The sequence below is a fragment of the Crassostrea angulata genome, chromosome 10, assembly GCF_025612915.1.
Source record: "Crassostrea angulata isolate pt1a10 chromosome 10, ASM2561291v2, whole genome shotgun sequence".
Classification (NCBI taxonomy): Eukaryota; Metazoa; Mollusca; class Bivalvia; order Ostreida; family Ostreidae; genus Magallana; species Magallana angulata.
This window is the reverse complement of record NC_069120.1, coordinates 46,666,389-46,693,888: the sequence shown is the minus strand read 5'-3', so window position 1 is coordinate 46,693,888 and position 27,500 is coordinate 46,666,389. Positions and strand designations below refer to the sequence as shown.

Genomic DNA, 27,500 nt, shown 5'->3' with positions numbered 1-27,500 from the left:
GGTGTAAATAGGAGAAAGTCCATAACTTTCTAAGATAAATGATTTGTATGGAAAAAATGTTGATACTGTAATTACAAAAAAATCGGACCAAGCAGCTTTAACTTGTTTGGTCAAATTTCATGCATTGCAAGTTGGTAAAGGCTATTTTATTCTCTCTCTGAACTTGAATCAAATTAAAGGATAACTAATGGATTTGCCAGATATTTTTCGATTGTTTAATTCTAAAATTATCAAAAAGGAATATGTATTTTTTTTAAATAAGATTCATTTATAAAATAAGAAAAGGAGAGAAATGAGAAAAAAAAGTTATTCGAACTTACAAGGGTTATAAACATGGACACAAAGCCATTTGACACAAAATAAAATGCAATATATATACGAGAAAACAAACTTTTAAAAAAAATATTTTTCTTACAATTGCAGGAATGGTCAACATTCAAACTTAACGTAATTACATTAGATAAAAGTATGTAGTTACCAAGTACGAATCTGTTTTCATAGGCGGGGGTCTTCACGATATCTGGAATCTCCATACGATAATAAGGACGCCGACTTTTATACTGATTTCACACATAGTCAGCGCATGTTTGTCTTTTGTTTTTCATATAACAGTAGTTGTATATTTGCATTATCTAGGTTGTGTCAATGGGAAATTAATTATTGACGAAAACGCGCTCATGGTTTTAACTTTAAAAGAGAAAAAAGCTACTTCTTTTTACTTTCGCTTTCTGTGTTATAACGAAGGGTAAAATGATTTTGAGAATTATAATTGACCACGCGATTTCTCACCTCAGGTGATTTTGTGAATACTTAATTCCATCACATAACATATAGGGTTACATACCGGTATTATGTGCTAACTAACACGACGTTTTCAAACACGTTTTGCTGACAACCATTGATTTAAAAGGTTTCTGTCTTATATGGGTGTGATCTTTATTGTTGAAACATCAGAAAATATTATATCTGTGCCATAAAGGATAGATAGGGCTATGGTAAAAGAGTGATCAAATATTGTTTTAATACATGGCATTGATATTCATGCTAGTGTAATTTTAGTTCCATTCTGATAATAATAATGATAATATCAGCTTCACCTCTCATGCATATTAATATCAATCTTATGTTAAATCAAGGGCATATAAGAAAAAATTTATTTAGAAAGTTATAAGGAGAAAAAAATAAAATAAGTTTATAGTATCACAGTCTAAGATCTTTATTTTTGTTACGTTAATCGACGAGACTCTTTACAAAATAAACAAACGTACGAAATTGGTTAAGAGATAACCACAACAGAAGCGACCGGAAAAAACCGCCAAAATCCGGCGCTAAAAGCAGTTGTCCTTTCTATTTTTGTTATTGTTACATGAAGACAGACACTTAAATTCTATAAAGCGATTGCACAATAGTTTGTAACTGTTTTGTAACCTTTGTCGGTCTTTATTCTTTCGAAAAATTATTTTGGTTGTCCAATAGCTTATTATAAGAAATCAGAAAATCAAAAATAAATGAAATAATAATTATATCACTTCTGTTTCTTTATAATGCCATAGAGCGCGGATTTGAGACTAGGAAGCATTGCTTGCAAGTGACTTAAGTCTGATTGGTTATATCAATTGAAGGCTCTGTTCTTGCAGACGTGTTGTCATATAGCTTTGCGTCTGTGCATCTCACGGTGGCGTGACGTTATTATATTAACACTGCTGCTTGTAACCTTGTTGATGCCGCAGAAGTTTCCCGGTGATCACAAAAATATTTTATTTTCGAAACAGGATATAGATCCAGGGATAGATAATAGAGTTTGTGACGGCAAACAATTCTAACGTGCCAACATCAGAAAACAACGCCGTTGCATGTCCAAATATAACAATCTGAAGTACAAAAATATCAAGTAACAGTACAAAGGAATCAAACAAGGGACACTTATTCGACAAAGAGGGGAATATTTAGAAATTAGATTGGAAAAAAAGTTCTATAACATAAGTGGAATCCAACATGTTGCAAAGGTCAAACTTTTACCAGCAGGAAAACAACATTGAATGTGTTGCTTTTTTTCCTGCTTTTCTGTGAAACTGCGTTGGTTGTAACGATATTTTTACAAAGTGATATGACCACACACATATTAAAGATAATTGTTGAAAGGAGAATAAACAGTCCTATTAGCGAGTAAACGAAAGAGTTAATTCGATCTAAGGTTAATGTACTAATGAAATTTAAAAAACAAACTGAACCAGTTTCATAAAGCAAACTTGATAGTAAGCCCATCAGTGGTAAACTTGAAAGGAAAGCACAGGTAATCCATACCACTGCGCTTGATTGTTCTTTACAATCCCAATGTAGCGATACAAATACAGAATAGCCATAAAACGGTCAAAAGACATTGCGCAGACAATCATTGCAGATGATGTCAATATGAATATGAACATGAAAAAGTTGTACGCGCAGATACGAAAATCGAACATAAAATTTGGAGCAAATCGAAGAAATATTGTTGGGAAAATCAACAAAATCCCCAAACCACCAGATAGGTTATACCGAAAACTAGTCTGTAAAACGGTTTCCATTTTTTGATTCTTTCTAGCAGTGATGAATACAATAATGGCAATCAGGTTACCCAGAACACCAAAAACAAATTGCAGAATTGTGGGCGTCGAAGGGCGAGAGAGAGAAGAGACCTCGGTGCTGTTAGAAGCCGAGGGGATTTCAAATTTGATTGCAAGATCCATTAGGTTACAAGGGCAATGGTGTTGAATACCAACACCTTCATAACAAAGAACTGTTTTATATGAAGCCAAATTGGCTTTTTCCTATATCTGTCACCATTATTATAAGTGTTTACATTTTCAAATTTCCTTTCGTAGTGAATCATAATTACCTCATCACTTCTTTGTTTTCAACAAAAATAAGATAGGATAAAGATATTGTCTGTAATGCTTGTTTAACATTTAGTACTACGAAAATTGTTTTAAAACGAAAGCATTTAAGTAACAAACACTCAAAAACAAATTGCAGAACTGCGGGGGTCAAAAAGCAAAAGATAAAAGGGTTCTTATTTTGAGTATCTGAATTTTTTTTATACGAACCAAATTTAAATTTTGTAACATCTATTTAGGTTAATATAATTTCAATTTACTTTAATTTGCAAATGAATCATAATTACCATGTTGCTACTTTGTTTTCGACAAAAAACTAATACTGTCTATAAGCCTTGATTAATTTGACATTATATGTTTAAATACTTCAAAATATGTTATAAAATAGTTTTGCTCAATTGAAATGATACTTATTATTGCATATTAAATAAAACTTTCAAAAATCATCAACGTTGTGATGGTATAATAAGTCTGTAGTATTTCAAATTTAAACAGGCGTATTGAGTAGGTCGAAATCCTGTGTTAATCTATTGTACACTATTATAGTGTTTACTAATTTGAAATCCCGGAAATTTTGAAATTCCGGTCAACACATATCATTATCATACAAAGCTTAATAAAGTATTACTATTTGCATCCAAAAATGCCTACACACATCCTTCCTCCTTTCCTGTGCTCGTAGTATGATAAAGTGTTAGCTTCCTGTTCCGGATTACGTGTTTGAACATTCTGAGCCAACAGGAACGACATATACTGTTCCTAAGTAAAATATTAAATCTTAACCTGGGTTGACTCTGTAGCCAGGCAACGCAGACTGCTATACATGTATCGCAAATCAAGGAGAAAAAAGTAGTGAGCGAGCAACGGCAAACGCAGTATGTCTGCTAACTTACCGGGTATATTAAAGGGGCATGGTCACAATTTTGGTCAAATTTTATTTTTATTATTTACAATGCTTCAGAAATGCATTTCTAATGATCAAATTAATTTTGAGAGTCATTCGTAGAGTTATAAGCAAAATACAGGGCTCAAAATTTTTTGTCATGTAAACAAGGCTCGTGCCCTGTTTTTGTTTACATAGGTTCAATATATCAGTAAAAAATCTTTTTCCAGCTTATTTGTCTATCTGTTTATTTATTTTAGGCATAGATAAACGGTTCCTAACGTTTAACGAGGCTGGGGGTGGCTGCCATATTAAAGCGTTTTTATCTTTACAAAAAAAAAAGATTTTCACTTTAAGGTTTTATAACTCTTACATTGTACTGAAATTGTCTTTTGAAAAAATGGATATGATGGTATTGAAGCATTATTTAAAGAGTCATTTGAGGGTAACCAAGGGATACAAGATGCCAAAAAATCATTTAAGCTGTTTTTCAGCACCTTTTTAACTTTTCAAAGGGAGGTAACTTTTAAAACTTCAAATATTTTGTTCAAATATTTCCTTTTTTTTTTTTTTTTTTTAATTTCACCATCGAAAATCCTTTTAATGCTCAATCTTTATTACACATGTATTAATTATTATCATGTTAAAATTTTGATATAATCTTGTGGCTACTTTTTTTCTTTGTATATTTGCATTTGTGTGACAAATATATTTTTGGTAAAATTGTGATATTTTTCTTCATAACAAATAATGTTAAGTTTTTGTTATTGTGTTAATTTTTTGTGTTTTTTGCCTTTATTAATATTTCATATATTTTTCATAATTTTTTTCTTTACATAATGTGCAATTTTTTCAGTTGCAATAAATGATAAAATTAACGATGATTGTGAAGTGTTCTTTTACATCAAAAAATATATTAAGGTTATAAGAAACATTTCTGCAAATTTGGTGAATTTTGGAGAAATGACCCCCAGCCTCCTTAACACTTTGGTTTAAGGTTTAAAACTGAAATTTTTACTTCAACGTTCAAAATGTAAACAAGCGCTTTGTTTACATAGCGAAGAATTTCAAGCTCTGAAACTCGCTTATAACTCAACAAATGATACTCAAATTTCGGTTGCCTATTTAAAATGCCGTTCTAAAGCATTGTAAATATTAAAATTGGATAAATAATTTTTGACCAAAATCGTGACCATGCCCCTTTTACTTACCAAATGAAATGCATCACACTCACAAACTAAACAAAATGAAATGTCTTACTTATTTATCCAAACGCAAAGAGTACATATCTTTTCTAGAAAATGCAATACAAATTCAATCACGAACCTAGATTACCGTTCTTCATATATATATATATATATATATATATATATATATATATATATATATATATATATATATATATATATATATATATATATATATATATATACACACACAAACACAAACATTGCAATAACTCTTAAATTGACATTTACCTCACTTTTGTTGGAGCTCCACCTCCGCCCCCACCGAGGCTTGAACTCCCGCGCTGACACAAAGACGACCGAAAAATAGGGTAAACACTGATAAATAGCTAACATATCCAATTTTTAAAAACAGTTTTTAAGATTTATCTGACCAGTTTTGTTTTCTATTCTCTCTCTTTTATGAGATTTATCACACACACACATACATGAGAAATTGTTGCATAAAATACTCAGTGTCTTTTAATGTACCAATATTATACAGTAACTGTAATTCACCCGTAGTTTCTTGTTCTGATTTTATAACATGTTATGGTAATTGTTTCAAATTCACTTCGATAAATTGTGAAAAAAAAACCTGTGAATGAAAACATTGGAAATTCTAAATAATAAATCTTAGCCTGACAATAACGAAGTTTAAAAGAAATTCGTGCAAATTTTTTATAAACAGCTTTTTATTCGCGATCGTCGACTTTGATTTACAGATATAACACACATAATGCATGAAGAAAATGTAGCACATTATTACACAAGCTAAAACATTATTGCTTAATGTTTTAAAAGATTAAAAAAAGCAGTAACGCCTGTGAACGCTGAAAAAGCTGAAATCGAACAATGTGATAAATGTGTGTATTAAAACGTTTATATTTACATAATAAACTGTCTTTGTCTGTGATAACATTACGAATAAATTTCGAACTCTTTAACCAAGTAACTTCATAAAACATGAGTGACACAAAAATGGGCCTATCTTATAGCATAACCAAAACGGTATTGGCTTCGCCGCGTAGCAATACAAGCATGTGCTACATAGAAATAGTGGATTTAAAATAATGTTGTTTGAAAGTGTACAATTTGGAAATAATATAAGAAGGAATCATTCTTTGAATATTATGAGGTGATAATTTCGGTCGGAGCGTGCTCAAATCTATCATGAAGCCCTTTGGACTTTATTGGATTTTACCACGCCCCGACCGAAATCATCATCTCACAATACTCAAAGAATGATTCCTTATTCATTAAATAATACAAAAATGACACCTTTTACTGTACAAGATTGTTCGGAAATATTATACCAGTATCATATAAAGCTGAACATTAAAATTATTCTCTAAGATGTATATTTTTTGCAACCAAAAGTAAAATAAAAAACATGTTCCATCATTTGTACTCATGTGAAAACGTTACAAAATAAAATTTATCTATATTAAAAGAATGAATTTTTATTAATTGGTTAAATTGTCCGTAGAAAGTGTTTTGCCTGACGACATCGTATTTTCCAAACTTTTTTGACGTGCATCTGTTGATGGTATGACATCATGACTACTGCTAGCTGCAAAACTGATTTTACCAAACATATTTTCAAATTTCCGCGTGATTGCAATTAAGTGTTCCCTCCGGAGTAAGATGTAAATCCAAGGGTCCACGATTGAATTTGTGATGCTTAGTCGAACTGCTAAAAGGTCAACGGAATCATCCTCAAAAATCAATTTGGTGGCATTTCCAAAAATGACAACCTAAAGAACATATGATATTATGAGGGAAACCAATTATTAATAACACAGTAAGGTGAAAAACCCAAAGAAACATTCTTTGGTTATTAATATTATTATGTGTGTGTGTCTGTGTGTGTGAGAGAGAGAGAGACAGAGAGAGACAGAGAGAGAGAGAGGTCTTCTATATTTACCATAAGTGGAGCCCAACAAGCTGCAAAGACTGAAACTAATACAAGCAAGAATATGGCATTAAAGATGTCGCTTCGCTTTCTTGTTTTCGGAGAAACCTTGTTTTTGATTTGATTCTTGCAAAGTGAGAAGACCACACTTCCATTAAAGAAAATTGTTGAAAACAGAATCATCAGTCCCAGCAAAGAGTAAATAAAAGAGTTGATCCTGTCCACGGTAGATGTACTGACAAAGTTCAAAAAGCACCAGGATCCCGGATAGTATAATATGTTAGATCCAAGACCCATCAGTGGCAAGCTTGAAACGAAGGCCGCAGTAATCCAAATCAGTGCTAAGGTGATGTTAGCTCGATATTTCTTTCTACCTGTATTGTAGCGTAAGGGATACAGGATAGCCATGAAACGATCGAAAGACATTGCGCAAACTATCATCGCAGACGATGTCAGCAGGAATATAAACATAAAGGAACTGTAGTTACAGAGAGGTTTTGGAAAATCGTAGGTGAAATTCGATGCATATCTAACCAAAACTGTTGGATATATTAATGAAATTCCTCCACCATCAGTCAAAGCTAACCCAGCGACAAGTCTGTAAAACGGCTTCCACTTATGTTTCTTTCTAGAGGAGAAAAGTACAATAAAGGCAATTATATTACCTGTAACCCCAAACAGAAACTGCAGAACGGGTGGGATAGTTGATTCCAACTTTGCAGTGTCGTTGGTAGTGTTTGAGGCAGTTGGTGCATAAATTACAGTGCTCTGACCCATTCTAGCTAAAGATCGAGGTGTGTTCCCATACACACGCTTTTTATGTATTGGTAGAAACGCTTACATGCATTATATATGTAGGGTATTATTGTACGGTGATCAGATTAAAAAGGAGGTTGTTTAAGAAATATTCTGTGTGCCAAAAAGGCAGTAATAATCGACGATATTGTGGTTTCAGGGGGATGCATTATGTGTCAGCTTGACTCAGGAAGTGGGACTAATAAATGTAAAACAAATTAAACCATTCAGTTTTGTTATATTATGATGAATAATGTAACTGTTTTGAAGATTTAGATACTGTCATGTTTTATTACATGGTGAATAGGTTCTAACAGAAAACAATCGGTCAAGTGCTGTATTTTCCGCCACAAAAACATTCATTTTTAATGAGACGAAATAAACTTAGATGTTTCACTTTTCCGGATGACTTGATTTATTAAACTATGTAAAAAGTTGTCCTAACAAGACGCACGAGATCTTTGATAGTGAAGAGATGGGACAAATAAGATATTGTACATATCATACATTCCTTTGACATAAGTGTGAATTTTGCTGTGGACGCATTACTTTAATGAAACTTTTATGTATTGATAATAAAAGGTAGAAAACTGACTGATTGTCCAAGAACAATCTCAAAAACTGATTAATACTTTGCTTCATCAAATGATTTCTAGATGCATGTAATTTTACAGGTCATCAGAAATTCCTAAAAAAAATATAAAATGTCATGCTATAACTTATAATGAAGTAAAGACAAAATCTATATATTGTACCTTATTTTCTTAGGTATTTATATGAAGTTCTTCTTTTGAAAGAGATTATTACAGTCTGAAAATGTCCACGACCCTCGAAATCCTTAATCAAGTCTAAAATTATCTCAAATGTGTGGTTGATTTTGACAAAAAAACCTGACTGTGGATCAGATCACTCCACTGCTGTCGCAGAACAAAATTTCAATCTCTATGTAGGGATTGTGGGCTGCAAAAACTCGGTGATTGTATAAATGTAATTTTAGACATAAGACATGTGCATATGGGATATATCTTTTAAATAAAGTACAGTGCTATTGAAAAAAAACCCTAACAAACATACAAAACCGAATTGACCAAACAATTGTTTCTCTCTGGGAAGGATGCATAACTTGTGCGTCTGGATCTCTCAGCATATACATAATTATTAATTTTAAACCCAATAGATCATTTAAAAAATTTATTATCCAAAATAAGAGAGTTAGGTAGCATTGCACGGCTATCACACTGTGTTTATAACGTTTTAAACTATTAAACATTCGAGCATACTTCCTAGCACTGATAGTAAAAAAAATCGAGGTCTTAAGTGTTTAAGCCAAATCCTTCAAATCTATTTTCAAAGTAAGTTATCAACTTGCCAGAAAAAAAAATTAAAAAGATACGAAAAAAATTTAAAAAATCCGAGTGCGCTGGCTTACACCCAAAATGATTGCCTGGGAATTAATTATAAATTGTTATAATGTCCACAGTTTACTGCTCATGGGGCAGGTTTGAAGAGCTAGTGTTTATTCAGGGAAGGGGGCGGGTGGCAAATATGGCCATATGCTACTCAACTGACCGCCATTGACTGTGGGTATATTATTATTATGTATTTCATCACTAGTTTCAACTTTTAAACAAAATAAAATATACCTTTATCAAAAAAAACAATAATATCATATCTAACCTCAAGGCGTTTCTTCTTAAAATTAATGGATTCAAAAGATGTCTAATAATTATAATAATGGGCGGAGATATGTAAAACAGAAATGACACAGATAGCGCGATACAGCAGGGGAAGATGAAATATTATACGTTAATAACTTAATATTGTATTTCTAAGGTTCATTTTCAAAAATCACGGATCAAAATTTTTCCTCTCGATTATTAATACTTTTAATCACAAATCACATCAGAACGTTTATTGAGACAAACTTGACTTCATTATATGAAACTCACATTCATCACTTATTTCAAATTTGAAGAAATCTTTCATTATCCGGATTACACCTTACCTGCAAAAATAATGAATTTAAACCTTAACGGTGAATCTACTTGACACCCGTGGAAAATTATTTTCTAAATCTGTTTAGCATTTTATGTTTTTGTTGGGTTAATAGCGAGCGCCGCTCGCGGGCACTGCGAAGCGAGCTCTAAGAACCAGTGTTCGCGGAAAAAGAACGAGCTAAACCTACAGTTCATCAAACAAAATTTTTTTGGTCTACGTCCCATAATGCTCTCTAATGTTTTTACCCGTGGTGCTGTGCCAAAAATGGCCGACTTTTTACTCGTAATTTACGGTGTCCTAAGGTTTGAAGACACGTTTAGAGTACCGCATATGGTTTGGCGAGACTCAAGAGATTTGTTACTTGCATCCATACCTACGTATTGAGTCGAGATACGTAAACAAAGACGAAAAAATTCGTAGATGACGTCACAGTGCTCTCGCGCTATATTTCCCGCGATAAATTTAGAGGTGGATCAAACATCTGTAATGCGTGTTCTAGTTATTTCAGTATAGACTGCGATGCCTCTTTGACATATGATTTGTTTTTATTTTTTTTAATATAGAGATGATATAAAGAGCCATACTTTACTGTCATATCGATCCATTTTTAAGCTTATTGTGCATGCATGTACAGTAGGCAGGTAAGTATATGAGTATGGAGGAAATAAACAATAGGACATTTTGAACTAAATAAAAAGGAATAAAGAGAAAAAATAAACAGTTAGAAAATTTATGTATATATTGCATAGTCAAACCAGTAAATTTTGAAGTGGGAAATTACACACCTACAAACAGGGACCGACACACACATACACACACACACACACACTCTCTCTCTCTCTCTCTCTTTTTCTCTCGGGAGAGGGGTAGGGGTTGCGCTGTACATGTATGCATCATAACCAATAAAATTAGTACCTTTGGCATACTTATTGGAGAGCAATACTCTCTCAAATTCTTTGTGACGTTCGTTGATACCTAAATAACACTAGGTTAACAATGATGCAAGGAATTGTGTAATTCTTGCTGCGCTCGCCAGAACGGTAGCACCGTAAAACATATTAATTTCATCAAAAGAAGGCTGTTATTCAAATTAAAATTTGACACAGCATAAATGCCTATGATATCCAGAAGACCATTAGAACACTGTCAGTACTTGATCCTTGAAGTTTGTTAATGAACAAATGCTCTCCCCATCCGAGAGTTAAATGTTGATATTACTCAGTAAAGAAGTAAATAAATATGAATTTTGTACAGCGTCCTTGCAATACTCAAAACTGTCCATCAAGTTAACATAAAACCCAGTGCTCTGCAATACTGTTTTCTTAACAGTAAAACAATATTTCTCAGAATTATCTACTTGTTGACCCGTTATCATCCTATCTTTGAATAAAGAGATAATGTTTTAAGTCGGATATTAGCCTAAAACTGTCTTTTCCGTGAGGGACGACCGACAAAGTAGGGTAAACACTAATAAATAGCTAACGTATGCAATTTTTAAAATAGTTTTTAGGATTTATCCGAACCAGTTATACACATTACTGTAAAAATCTGTGATGCAAACTTATGGTTGCTTACATTAATATTTGGTCTATTTTTTCCTCTTTTATGAGATCTATCACACACACACTCACATCAGAAAGTGGTGAGTAAATTACTCAGTGTTTTTTAATGTACCAACTTTATACAGTAACTGTAATTTACTTTGGAATTTCTAAATGATAAATCTTAGCCCATCAATAACGAAATTTGAAAGAAATTCGTGCAAAGTTTTCATAAAGCGGTTTTTATTCGATGACTTTGATTACAGATATAAATTGCATAACACATAAAGCATGAAGAAAATGTAGCACATTATTACACAGGCTAAAGAAGTATTGCTTTATTTTTTAGAGATTAATAAACGCAGTAACGTCTGTTAACATCAAAAAACTGAAATCGAACAATGTGATAAATGTGAGTATTAAAACGTAAATATTTACATTTTCAACTGTCTTTGTCTGTGAAAACATTACGAATCAATTTTGAACCCCTAAACTCAATAACTTTCATAAAACATGAGTGATACAAAATGAGTGTGTCTCATATCATAACCTAGAAATGTTTTTGGCTGCGCCGCGTAGTAATACATAGCATGTGCTACATAAAAAAAAAAGGTATTTTTAAATTATTGTTGTTTTAAAGGACATTATATGTGGCGTATTTTTTCATGCTAAGAAATATTTGATTGACTTATTTATTTAAATGTGTTATATAAAGATAAATCTTCACAATAAATTACGCAGTTTATACCAATCGGGTTAAAAAGATATTGAAGTTAATAAATAATTTTTAAAATTATTGTGTAGTCGACAAAAATGTAGCAATTGAATAAACCCTCCTTAAATCGGTCACGTGATACCCCGCTCAGTCTATCACAACAAAAATGACGACGACGAGAAAGATAGGTACATGTATACCGTTAAGTTTGCAAAAAAGAGACAAACTAACAAGGATAGGAAAGATTGTCATCCTTGACCATGTAGATTGATGGAATAGGAATTAAAGCCGAATTAAACTTAAGTCTTTATCTTGAAGTTGTAAGCCGGGTTTTGCTTGTCAGGTTCGTACGTGCTCCATGTGTTCCATGTCTTAAATTTATAAGTTATCAACCACAAGTGAATTTTCGTTTAGAGGAATTTTTGAATAAAGAATGAATAAACACTCTCAGTACATGCATCCCTCAGGGAGAGGGTGTATTCACTCGTTTTACCGTGTCGTTGATGCTAAAATCATATTTCATCTTTATTACACATAATTAGCAATTTATATCGGTCTACATTAATATATAACGGAATAATAAAGCTTCGGATATCATCTGATATAAGAATTATCTAATTTAAGACATGAAAAACGCGATTCTAATTTGTAAATAAACTGTTCATCCGTTATGTTTTCAATATTGGGTTTTCCCGCACTCATGCGCAATTGTGTTACATATGGCGGATCACATTAATATTCATCAGACGTGTAGCAAGTTTAGAGGCAAAAAACTAAAGAAAGAACGTGTTTAAATGGCCTAGAATTTGTGAAACGTCTAATAATAAGAAGTATGATGTATATTTTTACTCAAACTCACGTCAAAAAGTTTACTCCAAATACGCCACATACACCTTTAAAGTGTACATATTGGAAATAATATAAGTATAAATAATAAGAAATCGTTATTTGAATATAATGAAGTGATGATCATGAGTTCGGTCGGAGCGTGGTCTAATCTATCATAAAGCCCTTCGGGATTTATTGGATTTGATCACGCCCCAACCGAAATTATCACCTTATAATACTCAAAGAATGATTTCTTATTCCTTCAATAATACAAAAATGACATAATTATATTTATGTACAAAATTGTTTGGACATATTATACCAGTATTCATATAAAGCTGAACATTAACATTATTCCTTAAGATGTATATTTTTTGCAACCAAAAGTAAAATAAAAAACATGTTCACTCATTTGTACACATGTGCTTTGAAAACGTTACAAAATGGAATTTATGTACCTTAAATGAATGAACCCTTTTTTACTTGCTTAAATTGTCCGTAGAAAGTGTTTTGCCTGACGACATGGTATTTTCCAAACTTTTTTGACGGGCATCTGTTGATGGTATGGCATCATGCCTACTGTTAGCCGCAAAAATGATTTTACCAAACGTATTTTCAAATTTCCGTTTGATTGCAATTAAATGTTCCCTCCTGAGTAAGATGTAAATCCAAGGGTCCACGACGGAATTTGAGATGCTTAGTCGAACTGCTAGAAGGTCAACGGAATCATCCTCAATAATCAATTTGGTGGCATTTCCAAAAATGACAACCTAAAGAACATATGATATCATCAGAGGGAAATCAAACATTAATCATACAGAAATGTGAAAAACCCAAAGAAACATTCTCTGGTTATTATTATCATGAAGAGAGAGAGAGAGAGAGAGAGAGAGAGAGAGAGAGAGAGAGAGAGAGAGAGAGAGAGAGATAGAGAGAGAGAGGTTTTCTATATTTACCATAAGTGGAGTCCAACAAGCTGCAAAGACTGAAACTAATACAAGCAAGAATATGGCATTGAAGATGTCGCTTCGCTTTCTTGTTTTCGGAGAAACCTTGTTTTTGATTTGATTCTTGCAAAGTGAGAAGATCACACTTCCATTAAAGAAAATTGTTGAAAACAGAATCATCAGTCCCAGCAAAGAGTAAATGATAGAGTTGATCCTGTCCACGGTAGATGTACTAACAAAGTTCAAAAAGCACCAGGATCCCGGATAGTATAATATGCTAGACCCAAGACCCATCAGTGGCAAGCTTGAAACGAAGGCTGCAGTAGTCCAGATCAGTGCTAATGTGATGTTAGCTCGATATTTCTTTCTAATATTATTGTAGCGTAAGGGATACAGAATAGCCATGAAACGATCGAAAGACATTGCGCAAACTATCATCGCAGACGATGTCAGCAGGACTATAAACATAAAGGAACTGTAGTTACAGAGAGGTTTTGGAAAATCGTAGGTGAAATTTGATGCATATCTAACCAAAACTGTTGGATATATTAATAAAATTCCTCCACCATCAGTCAAAGCTAACCCAGCGACGAGTCTGTAAAACGGCTTCCACTTATGTTTCTTTCTAGAGGAGAAAAGTACAATAAAGGCAATTATATTACCTGTAACCCCAAACAGAAACTGTAGAACGGGTGGGATGGTTGATTCCAACTTTGCAGTGTCTTTGGTAATGTTTGAGGCAGTTGGTGCATAAACTACAGTGTTCTGATCCATTCTAGCTAAAGATCGAGGCAAGTTTCCATACATTTGCTTTTTATATATTGGTAGAAAAAAGCTTACATGAATTATATATGTATGACATAATTCAAAGGAAGGACGTTGTTTAAGAAATATTCTGTTTGCCAAAAATGCAGTAATAATTGACGATATTGTGGTTTCAGGAGGATGAATTATGTGTCAGCTTGACTCAAGAAGTGGGATTAATAAATGTAAAACAAAATAAACCTTTTACTTTTGTTGCATTTTGATGAATGATGTAACTGTTCTAAAGATCTAGATACTGTCATGTTTTAGTACATGGTGAATAGGTTCTAACAGAAAAACAGTCGGTCAAATGCTGTATTTTCCGCCACAAAAACATTCATTTGAACATAATGAGACAAGATAAACTTAAATGTTTCACTTTTTCCGGATGACTTGGTTAATTAAACTTTGTGAAAAGTTGTCTTTATAAGACGCACGAGATCTTCGATACTGAAGAGTATCGGACAAATGAGATATTTTACATATCATACATTCCTTTGACATAAGTGTGAATTCTGGACGCATTACTTTAAAAAAAACTTTTATGTATTGATGAATAAAACTGACTGATTGTCCCAGAACAATCGCCCAAACTGTAATTTATCTTTTTAGACTGAGAAATATTTGTTGTGGTTCTAATTTGATTTGAACACTTTACAATTTAGAATAAAAGAGACTGGTTAATACTTTGCTTCATCAAATGATTCCAAGATGCATGTAATTGTACAGGTCATAAGAAATTCCTCAAAAAAACCAATAAGATATGAAATGTCATGCTATAACTTATAATGAAATAAAGACAAGTATTTAGGTATTTATATAGAGTTCCTATTTTAAAAAAGATTATTTTGAAAAAAAAACCTGATTGTGGATCAGATCACTCCATTGCTGTCCAAGAATAAAATATCAATCTCTGTGGAAGGGATTGTGAGCTGCAGAAACTCGGTGATTGTCTATGTTAGGCATAAAATAAAAACAAACATACAAAACCGAATTGATCAAACAATTGTTTCTCTTGGGGACTGATTCATAACTTGTGCGTCTGGATATCTCAGCATAAATATTATTTTTAATTTTAAAGCCATTATATCATTTTATTAACAAAAGTAAGAGAGTTATGTAGCATTGTACAGCTATTACGCTGTGTTTATAACGTTTTAAACTAAACTACAAACACTCGAGCATACTTCCTAGCACTAATAGTAAAAGAATCGAGGTCTTAAGGTTTATGCCAAATCCTTCAAATCTATTTTCAAAGTAAGTTACTATCAACAATATGAGCTTGCCAGAAAAAAATAAAAAGATACTTAAAAATCAAAAAAGTTCGGAGTGCACTGACTTACACCCAGGAATTAACTATAAATTGTTATAATGTCCACAATTACCCGGTCATAAATTGTGCATTGGGACAGATATAAAGAGCTAGTGTTTATTAAGGAAAGGGGCGGGTGGCAAATATGACCATATGTTACTCAATTGACCGTCATTGACTGTTGGTATATTGTTATTTATTTCATCACTAGTTTTAACTTTTGTACAAAACAAAGTATATCTTAATTTAAAAACAATATTATATCTAACCTCAAGGTGTTTCTTCTTAAATTTAATGGATTCAAAAGATGTCTAATAATGCTAGTAAAGGTCGGAGAAAGGTAAAACAGATACATGTTAGATGGAAACAAGAAAAACATTACGTTTACCAGTGCAGTAAAGAAATCTAATGCCTTATGCGTTTAGAAATGAAACAGAAAGTGCAATACAGCAGGGAAAGCTGAATCTCTAATACATGTTAACAAGTTAATATTGTATTTCTTAGGTTCATTTACAAAAATCACGAAATCAAAATTTTCCCTTTTGATTATTAATACTTTTAACCACAAATCACATCAGAACGTATATTGAGACAAACTTGATTTCACTAAATGAAACTCACATTTATCACTTATTCCAAGGTTGAAGAAATCTCTCATTATCCGGATTACACACCCCCTGGAAAAAAAAATGAAATTAAACCTTAACGGTGAACTTACTCGACACCTGTGGAAAATTATTTTCCAAATCTGTTTAGCATTTTATGTTTTTGTTGGGTTAATACTTTCATCAAGTGAAGGTTGTTATTCATATTAAATTTGACAGAGCATAACCGCCTATGATATCCAGAATACCATTAGAACACTGTCGGTACTTGATCCATGAAGTTTGTTAATGAACAAATGCTCTCCCCAACCGAGAGTTAAATGTTGATATTGCTCAGAAAAGGAGTAAGTGAATTTTGTACAGCATCCTTGCAATATTCAAAACTGTCCATCAAGTTAACAAAAAAACCCAGTGCTCTGCAATACTGTTTTTTAACAGTAAAAAAATATTTCTCAGCATTATCTACTTGTTGACCTGATAGCATCCATTCTTTGAAAAAAAAAGAGATAATGTTTTAAGTCAGATATTAGCCTAAAACTGTCTATTCTGTGAGAGAAAGAACACATTTCAGCCATGCAGGACTCGCTCAGTTCTCACAGAATGGACACATTCAGACTTGTATCATTTACTGAAATAAAAGTAACATATTTTTAACTCTGTGTTGTAGCAAATGAATAAAGAAGCTATGGTGGCATATTTTTGCCTTCTACATGCAAGATAAACTATGTCAACATGCAAGATACTTATGTTGACGTGCAAGTTACCAATCTTTAAAGAGACAAAAATGACTCACTAATGCTGTACTCTGAAATCATAGAGGCAACATAATAATGACAACATGTGATTTATTTATTAGAACATGAGAGTTAATTATTTAACATGCAAGATATTTATGTTTGCATGTGAGTTGATCATGTTGACATGTGAAACATTTATGTCAACATGCAAGTTAATTAAGTTAACATGCAAGATATTTATGTCAACATGAAAGTTATCTCGCATGTTGATCTAAATAACTTTCAAGTAAATAGAATTATCTTGCATGTTGACATACATTTTATGATCCATGTTAACATAATTAACTCGCATGTTGACATAAATAAGTCGAATGTAAACATATTTATTTCGCAAGTTAACATAAATTTTGGCAGTGTAACATATATAACGCATAAATAAATCATATGCCAACATAAATAAGTCGCATTCGCAGCACAGTTAAGGCGGTCAATAAAAATATGGGCAAATTTTTGTGATGAAAACACGTATACTTTAGTTAAACTGGCATGTCCTTTTTAAAATCAATAACAGTCACTCAAATGCAATATATTTCTAAAATATATATATAACAGTACAATATTTTATGTTCATTGTGGTCACGTGATATGGCAGTCGCATGGTACAAGCAGATGTATTTGTGGTTTTGAGGTCATTTAAAAAATTCAATATTGCAAGGGCATAATCATGTCAAAATTCACAACTGAATTATGAAATAACTTGATGTTATATCGTAGATTTTGAAAAACGGTGCGAACTTTTTAAGATAAGAATATTTGTTAGTAGAAACCGTAATTTATAATGCATATGTTGAATAATTTTGAAGGTCACAGGGTTAATTTCATTAAAAATAATTAATTTGTAAGATTTTACAAGGATCGTAGAAGTTTTTAAGTTACATAGCATATTTAAAATTCACATGTAAAAGTTTGTCGGGATCAGGTAAGTGTATGCCCTTGCAATCAAGTGATTTATTTAGGTACTCAGATTTTAGATATACGATATTTTATACAAAACCGAGTTGGCTTCTTTATACGATGCATACTTTTAACAAAATGAAAATAAGACTATATAGGTAGCATTCTACTAATAATAATTTTAAACAAAATATTCATTTATACTTTTCCGTTAATGTATGACATTTATTTTTCTTCGCTATAAAACTGCACGATAGCCTTCAATGATTTAACTTAATGCGTCATTTTGAAGCATATGACGTCATATTTTGTAGTACAGCGAGAACGACATCTCGCTTATTTTTCAGTGTGTACGATATAACGGACATCAAAATTGTAAGTAATAGCATTTGTTGTTTTTAATTTAAAGATTAGTATAAGTTAATTTTACTAATAAATAGATTAATAAGTACTTTCGAGGTTTGTAATATACTGTGATGTCATAATGCACATTTCCCGTACTTTTTGTCTGAACGGAGTTTATTGACAGCCTTAACTGTGCTGCGTTTTTGTCATAATCATGTTGCATATTGCATCTATGATGTAAGATATGTGCGTTAGTAAGATATTTTACCCATATAAAAATCAGGTTCTCTTTAAAGATTTGTATCTTGCATGTAGACACAATTTCTTGAAGTTCACATGATTTATCTTGTATATAAGAGGCAAAATATGCCACCCTAGGAAGCAGTTCAGTTGACTCGTAACAGAATCAAGTCATGGAGTTTAAGATAACAATTAAGGTTGAAATTTGAAATGAACACGCCCTAGTATAATTGTCCTTGTTCAGCACTAAGGTAGTAAATGATAGGGAAACACCCGTTATTTTTAAAAATGCTTATTTTGTGCTTAAACGTAATGAATTATACAATATTTAAAACAGATACGTTTAATACGACTAATATTCGTTAATTCAACCCTGGTCATGTTCAGTATATTTGATTATGAAAGCTTGAATCTTGATTTAAGTATAGGGACCGTCCTTGAAATAAAGGCAGGACATATTATTACCTGTAATATGGTGATGGTTAATGTAAGTTTGAAGCTTTAAATCTTACGCAATATGCGTAAGCCAATGATCAACTTCGGTGTGTACAAGGGGCCAATTATTCCGATCTAAACAAGTGTTTGTATTTTACATTGTCAAATGATATTGATTTTTTAAAACATATTTTTGATGCAAATGTTATTACTTAAAAAAACCCCTGAATGTTTTAATAATCAACACCCTAGTCCTGACAAAATATTTAGAATATGTATACACAATGTTGGGGAAATGTCTTTTCTAACTCAAACTATTTTAACACTTGCATTCCAATTCATAACATGTTTATAACCTTTTGTTGAAAATCGAAAGTTCTGCACAAGGGAAAGAAAATAGCTTATTATCTTCCAAACAAGTACTGTAAATAATAACTGTTTTGTCTTCAAACAATATTTAAAGGGAGAGGGGAAAGTAACACAGCAATGCAGCATTTTTTGAAAGCTGTAAAATTACAAAAAGGATTTTAAAAAGCAAGATCAATCTATTCATATTAGTTATTTTTGCTGGAGTGATTCAAAAGACTATCCTCTAATCAGTACACCAATGGAATCATCTCAAGTTTTCAAGCATTAGTTCGTAAAACGTTCCAAGAAAACTATTCACAGTGTGGTGTTTATATCAAGCATGCCATGATTGTATCGTTCTAATCACGCATTAGGCAATCACATCATCATGATCTAAAATTGATTACATCGGAAAGATTCTGTGTATGTTAATTTGATATATTGTGAACTAGTTTTATTTTGCATGTGATATGTTGGATGAAGTCTTATGAGTACTTAAAATAAATTAAGATATTTCCTATTTGTTGAGAATTTATGGACAAAATATTAGCTAAATGGAAGTGTCGTCAACTGTGTATAATGACGTTTCAATCTGATAACAATGCTCTCGATGGGATGTTAGAAGTGCAAACGATTATTCAAGAACAAATAAAGCTTGTTTTTTTTAATTGTAAATTCTTTATCATCCAGAAGTGATTTTTTTTAAATTTTTAACATATTAAATGGAAATGAGCATTTCAAAATTGCAACTTTTATTGCCAAAAATAAAGAAAGAAAAGATCCGTTTATAAAATTTAGAAAATAGAAAAAAGGAGATAAACAAAAACATTACTGTTCAGTCTTCAATCACATAAACAGCTATTAACATACAAGAGCAACGCTGTTCTGCATTGGATAAAATGACGAGTTAACTAATATAATGTACATTGTGTTTGAATTGAAAGGAAAAAATGTATCAGTTCGACTCAAATGTGTACCAACTCGAACTCTGTATAATAAATAAGGACAAACACACTTGTAGTACATACGTACTTACATTTGCTTTTTAAACATGAGGCATGAAGATCTGAATAATAAATAATTTAATAAATATCAGTTTTCTTATTTAATATGCAGTGGAACGCAGTTTAACTCAAGGAATCCTAAGAATAACCATTCGCTCTTATCAATACGGGAAACGAAATATGTTTCAGTTTCACATTTTAATTTTTTAAAAATACTTACATACATGTATATGAAATTCTTATATGAATAAAATACATATTACACCCAAATCAACCATCGCGGAAGCTTGAGTCCTTTCTATTCTCATAACATGCAGTGCTATTTTTCCTGTTTAAAACTTCCCTATCATTTTATGCAAATATTTATTTATTTATTTAGATGTTTGATGCACAACTGATGCATTGTATATTTTATATTATATTGCCATTTAAACTGCGCATATGTTTATTCTGAAAACAATAGTTTGATGAATTTTTTTTTGCGAATTGAAACCTTCTTACAAATAAAGTATAAGATAATCAAACTACTATTTAGTGTAATATTTCATTTTTGTGCTAAAAATCGAAGTTTGAAGGCATGTTTTTCTTGAGGGTTTACAAAGAATACTATCACTGAAACGGCTTCAATCTGATAAAATGCCGTTAATATTTTGAAAAATTTACAAACCTTACAATATGGCTATACTATTTTTGACGAGACTGTAGAATGATTTGATACTATAGTGGCGTACTATTTGTCGATTTCTTTGGTATCTCAGCCCCTTCCCCCACCCCCATAAATATACTAACGAAATATCAAATGATCAATTTTTCATCTACGTATTTAAAACGTCATTGAACCGCATTTTAATGACCCTTGAAATAATAAATATTACAATTGACAATCAGCAACAATTAACATCACTGATTTAAGAGAGTTGGATGGTCAACAGTTTAACCATCAGACATACCTTGAGTTGTAAGATATGATGTCCTATGTTATTAACTTTTATTTACTTTAGTAAAGAAAAAATCTAATTATTTTAAAGTTGCAGTTTGAACATTTTCTTACATCTTCATGAAGAGCTTTTCTTCCAGCCCTGTTAATATTTGTAGATGCAATTATTATACAAGTAATTTATGTTTATCTTGTTTTTAAGGGTGGAATTCAATTTGAAAGAAAAAAGCTGTCCGATAAAGGATTTCAAAATGTAGAACGTTTCCTGGAACTTGTTATTGTAATTTTTTTCATCTATGGGGTTTTTTACATACTTTACTAGGGCTATTTACTTTTTCTATCTTTAATTAATGGACATGTTCAGGGATATGTCTAGAATCAATATGGAAATCTTTTATGAAAAAAGATATCGATAGGTGATAATTTTGATATATTCTTTCCTTTGTTTTGAAAAATAATGTTTTCCTGTGCCTTACAACTTTTCAGCATCAAATATCTCAATACCAATTATTTACAAAGAATACTATTAGAAAACTTTCAACGTATTGTTTAACACAGAAAAGATCATTTGGCTAGTATGATAAAGAGGTCATGATAAAACATTGACTAAATAATCAATTCGTGTGCACAACCTACACGTGAGGAATTTCACATGAACGACATATATCCTCAATTCAAATTATCATCCATTATTGCAGGATTAGATTTCCGTATTTTATTTATAATCTACCTATTGAATAGAATTTTAATGAAACAGAGCAATAGTTTTTCTGTATTAGTATACACCTTGAATTATTTCAACACCTATTTTCTAAGCACATTTGTCATTTGAACATATATATGCTATCCTTAAATCTAAAGCAGTTTTATTAAAGATATCTGTAAAATATTTCGTGTACATTAGTTTGGTGGGACACTTATGGTTTATTGTATTAGGTGTTTAAAAAAATCATTGTTTTTACATATTTATTGCAAAATGTTTCAACAAATAACAAAATTGAGATGACAAATAAACAGAGAATTTCACAATCCATTTATAAATATTATTAACAATGCCATTTCATACAAACAAAAATCACGGGAGATGAACACATATTCTTTTCGGGGTTTCCGCTATGCGGGTATTACAAGAACACGATCTATCATTTATGTGAAAGGACCCCTGAATAGGGTTACACTCTTTAAATTTCACATAGATGCATCAATCATCTAATAAAACTACCAAGTTATACCATGGCGCGATGATTTTAAATTCAATTTATGTGCGTAAACATACTTTACAAATGAACACATAAATCTGAAGTTAACAATTGGGTGTTTTTGTCACTGAAAAACACAATACATTTTATCAATATGATTGTCTAGGGATTAGCTTAACATATCGACAAAAAAAATACATTTAGCAACAACCTAAAGTTTATGCAAAACAGTCGACGAGATCTGGTCGTCTGTGGAAATGGTCTTTTCCATACTTTTGCCGCAGCCACTGACTTCGTTAGGAGTGGATTCTGGAATACCCGACTCTGTGGGAATATCCAGTCTGTCAAATAGGGTTTTACAGAGACCCCTGCTGTGTCTCTTCATGGCTATGAAGGTTTCCTTCCTAAGAAGGATATAAATCCATGGATCTATGATGGAATTGGTCACTGCAAATCTTAGCACCAGCAGTTCTCGGGCTCCATTACCATGTATCCATCTTCCAGCGTGACCAAGTATCGTGACCTTTTTCACGAAAACAAAGGTAATCATATCAGTAATTAAAATATATGTTTCATGCCAAAAGAATCAATTAATAGTTGTAGATGAATAATTTGGTACATATTTTTAAGCAATACAGCTTACCATGAGTGGTGTCCAACACACACCAAAAACAGTAACAATTATCATCAAAAATATCACGATGAAGATGTCGTTCTTCTTTCTACGTCTTGCAGTCTGCTGCTGTCTGATGTCTGAATTCATACCTCTGCACACAGTCAGTATCACTATGGAGTTTAGCCCAATAGTCGTCAACAGAATGGATAGACCAAACAACGAGTAAATGTAAGAGCTGAGCCTGTCCATTGTTGTTATACCAACGAAATTCAGAAAGCACCAGGAGCCAGGATAATAGTTAAAACTAGAACCAAGTCCCATAAGCTGAAGAGATGATATGAATGCTCCAGCGATCCAGATCGAAATCAACATTATGTTTGTTCGCCTATTTTTCGTGTTAGTGTTGTATTTAAACGGATATAAAATCGCCCAAAATCGGTCAAGGGACATTGCACACACAATCATCGCCGAAGAAATCAAAGTAAATGTATATATAAAAGAACTGTAGTCACAAAGAGGTTTTGGAAAGTCGTATGTAAAGTCCGTGGCATATCTAACCATAACTGTTGGGTAGACCAGAAGAATTCCTCCCCCGTCTGTGAGAGCTAAACCTCCAACTAGCCTGTAGAAAGGTTTCCACTTGTGAGATTTGGCCGATGTGACCAGAACCACAAGAGCAATCAAATTTCCTACCACGCCCAAGGCAAACTGTAAGCCAGGAGGAACGGCAGATTCCCAAACCTTGGTTTTGTTGAGGTTTATGCCAGAGGAGTTCGTTTCCGTGTCATCCATTCTATCGACTGTATGTGGACTGATTGGAGATAGCTGTGACAGTAAATTTATATACTTCTCGGTAAGTCCCCAGCACTTCCCGGTCTTCTTTACAAACACTTAACCACTCAGCACTCTCAGTTTGCGTAGATTTGACCACTCCTGAATACTACCGCCATTGAGAAACCTGTAAACAATCAAGCACTCTTGCGCACAATTGAAAATGTTTTATAACTTTTAAAACTAGAAATATCCAATTATATAAATAATATAATAATATATATATATAAGAAATATCCAATGTAATTTTTTACGTCATACCGTATTACATTATATATAAAGCTTCTTATTTTGATGCCATTTTCTCTTGAAGCTGGTTATTTACGCTTTTGCATATTAAGGGGGATGTGCGGCCATCTTGTACATTTAAAGATAAAAGTGTTAACATTTCTTAAACTGGCTAGTTTCTGCTTCTGCCGGAAACTGACAAAAAATGTTCCCAAAGAGATAAAAAAGCAATAAATATTAGGTTTTTTGTCAAATAGAGCAATGCTTTTTTCAGTCACCTAGAACTGAGAAATATATGTATTTCTTATATTAACGATAATCTCTTTTTTGGACCCCTATACCTCAACCCCCCCCCCCAAAAAAAAAACAACAACAAAAACCCATAAACAACAACAACAACAGACTTCGGACTAGTTTAAAGATGTCTGGCAGATTTTTTTTTTAAATTAACATTTATTTTTACAAAAGTTCCATGCATGGAATGAATTTTCTTGTTCTAAACATAGATCCAATGACGATTGATAAAAATAAGATTCCCTATTTTGAGGCAAAGTTACAATATTAATGTGCAAAATACAAGGAACCCCTTTCTTATTTTTCAGATTTTTAAATCTTCAAAAAAAGTCTGCAGCTGCGCAGCTCTACCGCTCTTCTAGCTGATAAAAAGACATTGTTCTGCTCTTGTATGCATAATTTCATACTAACACCATGTAGAACTTTTTTATCTTTTGGGAATAACTTTGGTCATCTACGAGCGGAAACATATAAGTTCAAGAAATGTTCATATTCTTATCTTAAAATGTACAAGTAGTCGCACATCACCTTCAGAAATTAGTAACGAGGTGTAAAAAAATTGAAACACAATGTATATGTTAATTAACAATTAACAATTAAAAGCCCGTACAAGTCATGAAAGATTTCAATTGTCTCAATTAAGTGGTTCAAAAATATTTTAAATTAATTCATGAGAACAAACAAAAAATTAAGTATTCTTTTTTATTGCTGCATGCGGAAGAATTTTTTAATGTTTTGTGATCATTTACATGAGTTATTGAAACTTTCACAAGTTAACAAATTGAAGTGGATGTAATAGGCGGAAATTTCAAGGAGATTGGATAAAACCATATAATGTTTTTTTTAATTGCATAAGATTATAATGCGAGAGTATACATGTATACAAATGTCTTACACTACTTTAGGATCATCTTGTTTATGAGAATACAAATATATATCTTAAATATTGTTTTAATCGGGTTGAGAAATCATCTTTTATTGTTTTACATACACTTTTAATGTGTATTATTTATGCCATAACTTATAAATTATTTACTTGTATCTAAAATGACTTCGTTTTGTGTGCATGGCTCAATCTTATCACATTTTGATGACTTTTTAAAAACGTTTCCCTGAATAAATTGTTATATCAAAATAATGTATACATAGCTTAAAAACAGGTAAAGGTGATATTTTTAAATAAAATATATGACCTTTGCTTTTCTTTTTTAAATTTATGAAAATATATCAAAATCAGCTACATGTATTGGCTTTCGTTATCATAATAAAATATAAAATATTAAAAAATATATAAAATATAAAAAAATAATCAAAACAAAAGAACGATATTAATACGTACCAATCCACTGTCCTCAATATTTTAATCAAAACGAATATCACTTGCGCTTATATGAAAACTATATTCAAGAAAATCAATATTTGTAAATTAATTTGTATCAGGTCTTCTTAGGTATGGTGCCTCTTATAACATGCATCTTTATCTACACAATCCTTCGGGGAAAAAAACGAAGAAGATAAGATAACATTATTAGGGTTGGTATATACTATACGATGCGTCCAAACAATGCCGTTTTGCTGGGACCAGCTGGCTGCCTGACAAATAACACGATATGATTTATCACTTGTCTGTTGTATTTGGTTTGTAAATCTTATTATTTATTAACCTTTCCTATTTTTCAAAATGATGTAAAACTGCGCACCTTAATTTTCTCACTTCCTCTTAAGTGAACCTCTCCACCTCTCCACTTGTTACGTCACGTCCTTCTTTTATTCAGTCGAGGTAATTGAATGAGTTGTGAGTTGTCTTCCTATTTTTATAGCATGTATACTTTTTTCAAAAAATTATAGCTATCAAGAATTAAAATTTACTTCCTTGTATATATATACATGTATATATATATATATATATATATATAGAGAGAGAGAGAGAGAGAGAGAGAGAGATGGGGGTATTTGGCTTTTAAATTAATGGTTCGTAAATCTTACAGATCTTTTCAAAGCCTAAAGAAATTAATGATAAATGATAGAATATATAAAATACAGAGGAGAACATAAAATCGTTGGAAGTGTTAGGTTCATTAAAGTGATTTTAGAATTTAGATAGATTGTAAAGAATACTAGTAGTAAACTTAATTAATTTTTGTTTATTAAGATAAATGTTTCCATTAATATACTTAATAAACGTGTACTGAATAAAGAGTTCCAAATGTTATTGTTTTGGCAATGTTTTAGTGTGTTTTAGTTTATGGTAACTTATATCATATCACTTAGACTTCAAAATAACTCATTTTTGCATTGCTTGTTGTATTTTATCGTGTAAAGTCAAGCTAACATCTGACTGAATAAAACAACCACTAAAACTACAGAATTCTTAAACAACTAATAATAAGAAAATAGTAAAACTTGACATACAAGCTTTATGTTAAAGATAAGCTGCTTGAGCAACACAATCGCTTAAGAATTGCCCTTCTTTTTTTACACTGCAGGGTGCAGAGAAAAGGTTGTATCAACTAAAGACACAACGGTATCCCCTTTTGCAAACAAAAACGTAGGTTTTTAACATGTTTGTAAAATATTTAGAACAAAGAAAGATGTCTATCAAATGATAAATCATTGTTTCCTGATTATGTCACTCTTAATATTACGGCTATTTGAATAAATTACATGGAATTTTTGTGTCTTTTTTTCAGGTGACATTTCCCTCTAATTTTTATTTTCCCCTTTTCAATTTCAAATTTTTCGATAGAGTCTGAGTGGAAGTAATTTATGGAGATCAAAAGTGCTATGTGTTAGATGTAAAAAAAATTATATCCTTTTGTAAACAAAAGTGACAGCTTAAAACACTCAATGTAAATACAACTTTTCTAAAAGGAAGCACCAAATAGGCGCA

General features: G+C 31.8%; 3 protein-coding genes and 1 pseudogene across 4 annotated transcripts; all 4 read right to left on the bottom strand.

Annotated features, from left to right (window-relative positions):
• Positions 1-1,694: 1,694 nt before the first annotated feature.
• On the bottom strand, positions 1,695-2,726 carry LOC128166005 (prostaglandin E2 receptor EP4 subtype-like; annotated as a pseudogene).
• Positions 2,727-5,147: 2,421 nt separating this feature from the next.
• LOC128167076 (prostaglandin E2 receptor EP4 subtype-like) lies at positions 5,148-8,056 on the bottom strand. The gene is made up of 2 exons (XM_052832594.1): positions 6,910-8,056; positions 5,148-6,739 (listed from the first exon to the last, which is right to left on the bottom strand). The coding sequence occupies exons 1-2, from the start codon at positions 7,672-7,674 to the stop codon at positions 6,449-6,451; spliced, it is 1,056 nt and encodes a 351-aa protein (XP_052688554.1). The 5' UTR covers positions 7,675-8,056; the 3' UTR covers positions 5,148-6,448.
• A 3,433-nt stretch (positions 8,057-11,489) lies between these two features.
• On the bottom strand, positions 11,490-14,521 carry LOC128167848 (prostaglandin E2 receptor EP4 subtype-like). Its single transcript, XM_052833787.1, has 2 exons — positions 13,731-14,521; positions 11,490-13,544 (listed from the first exon to the last, which is right to left on the bottom strand). The coding sequence occupies exons 1-2, from the start codon at positions 14,493-14,495 to the stop codon at positions 13,254-13,256; spliced, it is 1,056 nt and encodes a 351-aa protein (XP_052689747.1). The 5' UTR covers positions 14,496-14,521; the 3' UTR covers positions 11,490-13,253.
• A 7,872-nt stretch (positions 14,522-22,393) lies between these two features.
• LOC128167847 (prostaglandin E2 receptor EP4 subtype-like) lies at positions 22,394-26,201 on the bottom strand. 2 transcript variants are annotated; one of them, XM_052833785.1, is made up of 3 exons: positions 25,950-26,201; positions 23,285-24,215; positions 22,394-23,164 (listed from the first exon to the last, which is right to left on the bottom strand). In XM_052833785.1, exons 2-3 carry the CDS (start codon positions 24,047-24,049, stop codon positions 22,853-22,855), a joined length of 1,077 nt encoding a protein of 358 aa, XP_052689745.1. In that variant the 5' UTR covers positions 24,050-24,215; positions 25,950-26,201; the 3' UTR covers positions 22,394-22,852. The 2 variants fall into 2 exon arrangements, with proteins under 2 accessions (XP_052689745.1, XP_052689746.1); XM_052833786.1 differs by lacking the exon at positions 25,950-26,201 and having other exon boundaries at positions 23,285-24,569.
• Positions 26,202-27,500: the final 1,299 nt, after the last annotated feature.

Bases quoted from the DNA above. Each gene is read 5' to 3' on its own strand.
- LOC128167847 (XM_052833785.1), bottom strand. From the start codon at position 24,049: ATGGATGACACGGAAACGAACTCCTCTGGCATAAACCTCAACAAAACC. The intron at 23,165-23,284 runs GTAAGCTGTATT...TTCGTGAAAAAG, and splicing joins TGTGTTGGACACCACTCATG to GTCACGATACTTGGTCACGC.
- LOC128167848 (XM_052833787.1), bottom strand. From the start codon at position 14,495: ATGGATCAGAACACTGTAGTTTATGCACCAACTGCCTCAAACATTACC. The intron at 13,545-13,730 runs GTAAATATAGAA...TATGTTCTTTAG, and splicing joins CTTGTTGGACTCCACTTATG to GTTGTCATTTTTGGAAATGC.
- LOC128167076 (XM_052832594.1), bottom strand. From the start codon at position 7,674: ATGGGTCAGAGCACTGTAATTTATGCACCAACTGCCTCAAACACTACC. The intron at 6,740-6,909 runs GTAAATATAGAA...TATGTTCTTTAG, and splicing joins CTTGTTGGGCTCCACTTATG to GTTGTCATTTTTGGAAATGC.